The 3,085-nt window shown below is 57.6% G+C and overlaps 1 protein-coding gene across 1 annotated transcript in view; it reads right to left on the bottom strand.

The window, feature by feature from the left end:
* The window catches only part of MOB3A (MOB kinase activator 3A), a 12,732-nt gene extending 10,761 nt beyond the window's left edge, over positions 1 to 1,971 (bottom strand). Inside the window, exon 1 of the mRNA XM_006897924.1 lies at positions 1,551 to 1,971. Within this exon, the coding sequence (XP_006897986.1) occupies positions 1,551 to 1,971 (421 nt within the window). The remainder of the gene's footprint in view (positions 1 to 1,550) is intronic.
* Between the last annotated feature and the right edge of the window lie 1,114 nt (positions 1,972 to 3,085).

Consider the following 3,085-nt stretch of genomic DNA (forward strand, 5'->3'; position numbering starts at 1 on the left):
GTCCTTGGAGAGGGACATCATGCTTGGGAGGGTGGAGGGACGGCGCAGGAGAGGAAGGCCCTCTATGAGGTGGATTGATTCAGTGACTGGGATAGTTGGAATGGGAGTGTCGGAGACAGTGCGATTGGCACAGGACAGAGCAGAGTTCAGGGCTGTTGTACATAGGGTCGCTATGAGTCGCAGGCGACTCCATGGCACATAATAACAAAGCAGTTAGATTGGTGTTGGGACGAGTAGAAAGAGGTGCGGTAGCGTGGGGACATGTCTAATCTCAGGAGAACTGGTTTGATGTTGCTGGTGCTGTAGACAGGGAGTTTCCCTTTGTGAAGCTGGTGAAGGTCAGGTATGGCCTTCCCCACAGGGCCCTTGAAAATGTGACATGCAGTGAGAGAAGTAAGTCAGGTCTTCAAAGGTCATAGGGCATGTGCTCCCACTTCTCTCAAAGTCCAGAACAGGCACGTCCAGAAACAGGAAGTGCATCAGTGGTTACCAGGAGTAGGGGAAGGGAATGGGTTGACGAGAATGTTCTGGAAGCAGAAGGTGAGGACTGCACAATCCTGTGAAGGTACGAAAGACCTGTGTCTACACATCACACAGCAGTTCCTGTGGTGTGAGAGTCACACCTCAACCAAGCGTTATTAACAAAGTAGGTTCGAGAGGAGCGTAAACGACTACAGGCTGAAAGCCTGGGGTCGAGCCCACCCAGAGGTGCCTCGGGAGAAAGGCCAGGGGATCAGCCTCTGCAAGCTCACAGCCTGAGACTCAGGGGAGCACTCGTACCCTGCACGCTGACCTGGGGGCGCCGAGTGACAAGGTCAACTAGATGATAAACGATGCTCAAGAGAGAGAGGAAAGAGCAGAGACCGGCAGCCCTCCCGCTCTCCCGCAGGACCGTGCCTCACGACGGTGGACGCACGGAGAGCAGGTGACAGTGTCCTCAGACATGTCTGGTAATTGCGGCCCACGTGCATGTGGACACAGGTAACGTAAGCTCTCCACCACGAGGTCAGCCCACTGGGATGTGCGGACCGCCCAGGGTGGGTACAAACCCCATCACCTCTGCGTTAGCGTGAAGAGCCACATCACGGCCACATGCACACAAGGCGGGGTCCCCATGAGCCACGGCACCCAGCTGCTGCTGTGGCCGTGAAGTGGATCCTGACTCCCAGGGGCCCCACACGACAGAGCAGAATAACCCTTAGGGTCTCCCAATCTGTGGTCTTTATGGGAAGGAGCCTGGGTGGCGCAGTTCCTAAGGCTTCGGGCTGCTCTCTAAACGGTTGTCTGTTCACATCTACCAGCTGCCCTTCATGCTCTTCCCGTGAGGACCTGCAGCCTCGGAGACCCAGTGGGGTCGAAGCCAGCCCACAGCAGTGGGGGCAGCCGAGCTGCTCTCCACGCTGCCGCTGGATCTCACCCACCCACCTTCCACTGAACAGCCAAATGCTGCGTTCCCGCACCACCAGGGCTCCGGGGGACCAGGGCCGGCGAGAGCCCGCTTGGACAGCCCTCTCGGTGGTGACACTGCATGTCTCTGGTCCCCGACTCACCGACGCTGGTGGGGAAGAGGTCCTCGTTGTTGATCTGCACCTCGATCCAGTCCATGAGCAGGTCCATGTACTTGGGGGCGGGCAGCGCCGTGGGCTTGCGGAAGTCCCGCTCGTCCTGCCAGCGGTACTCGTACTTGGGGCCGCCCGACATGACCGGGCACGACTGCTCCGTGCAGCCGTCGCTGACCGTGCCGTAGACGAGGTTGACCCGGTTGAAGAAGTCCACCACGTGCACAGCCACCCAGTCGTGCAGGTCTTCGCCTGGGGGCAGCTGCACGGCCAGCCGCAGGTCCAGCCCCGCGTTCAGCGACGCTTGCGCCCTTTTGTGCAGTTCGAAGCGCTGAGTGCCCGGCTCGAACTTGCGCTTGGGCCGGAAAGTCTTATCCTTGTTGAAGACTTGCTTCAGGAAGGGGTTGGACATCGTGGGGCTCAGGGGTCACGTCCCCAGAACAGCTGCAGACAGGGTTCCTCGGTGAGACCTGGAATGACCAACAGTGATGAGCTCTGGGGTGAGGGGCCCTAGACGCACTGCTCTGAGCACACAGTGGACCCGGGACGCTTCCTGGGCTTCTGATTTTAAAGGGGAAGGGAGCTCTGGTGGCCTAGTGGTAAGGAGCTACACTGCAATCCCAAAGGCACTCAGTTCAAATCCACCAGCTGCTCTGTAGGAGAAAGATGGGTAATCTCCTCCCTAGTGACTAAACTGCCTCTGAAAATCCACTGGAGGGTGAGGGTTATGGGTTGGTTCTGACTTGACAATACAAAACAGCCCCAGAGTGTGGGGCAGTGGTGAATTCTCCATTCCAAATGGAGACCCAGGTCCAACTCCTGGCTAACACACCGCACATACACCATCACCCAGGCTCAGGCTTGCACTCTGCTGTGATGCTGAACAAACTTGAGTAGAGCTTCCAGACTGAGGTGGACATGGAAGAAAGGCCTGGTGATCTCCCAAACGTCAGCCAGAACCGATCACAATGTCCGGCCTGAGGAGCGGGGAGGAGAAAAGAGCCCCGACCTCCTCAAGGAAAACCCCACTGGAGACAGTTCCCAACAGAAATCACGAGGACTGCTGAAAACAGCTCTGTACAGGAATCTCTTCTGTGATGTCTGCTATGCAGAGAGGAAATGCTTGCCTCCACCTCTGATTTGTAATGAGGAGCGCTGAGCAGAGCGGCCAGTGTCTGACTGAGTCCAAAGGTTGGTGGTTCAGGCCTGCCCAGCAACTCTGCAGGATAATAAAGACCTGGCCATCTGCTCGTGTTAAGATGAAACCAGAAACCAGCCACTGCCAGGTAGAGCCTGAATGCTGAACCACTGTGCCACCAGGGCGCCTCTAGACAGACTGTGACCTCGGAAACCTGCTCAGCAGGCCTGCGCTTACTGGGGGTGTGAGTCAGAGCTCGTGGACCCCACACTCTCACACCGTCCACTGGAGGTGCATGGCATGAGGTGTTGGACTGCTTACAGAAGGACAGTGACAGTGGCCCTGGTGGTGCAGGGCATCAGGTGCTGGACTGCTTACAGAAGGACAG

This window comes from Elephantulus edwardii, unplaced genomic scaffold (assembly GCF_000299155.1).
Source record: "Elephantulus edwardii isolate Elephantulus edwardi_28Jun2011 unplaced genomic scaffold, EleEdw1.0 scaffold00217, whole genome shotgun sequence".
Taxonomy (NCBI): Eukaryota; Metazoa; Chordata; class Mammalia; order Macroscelidea; family Macroscelididae; genus Elephantulus; species Elephantulus edwardii.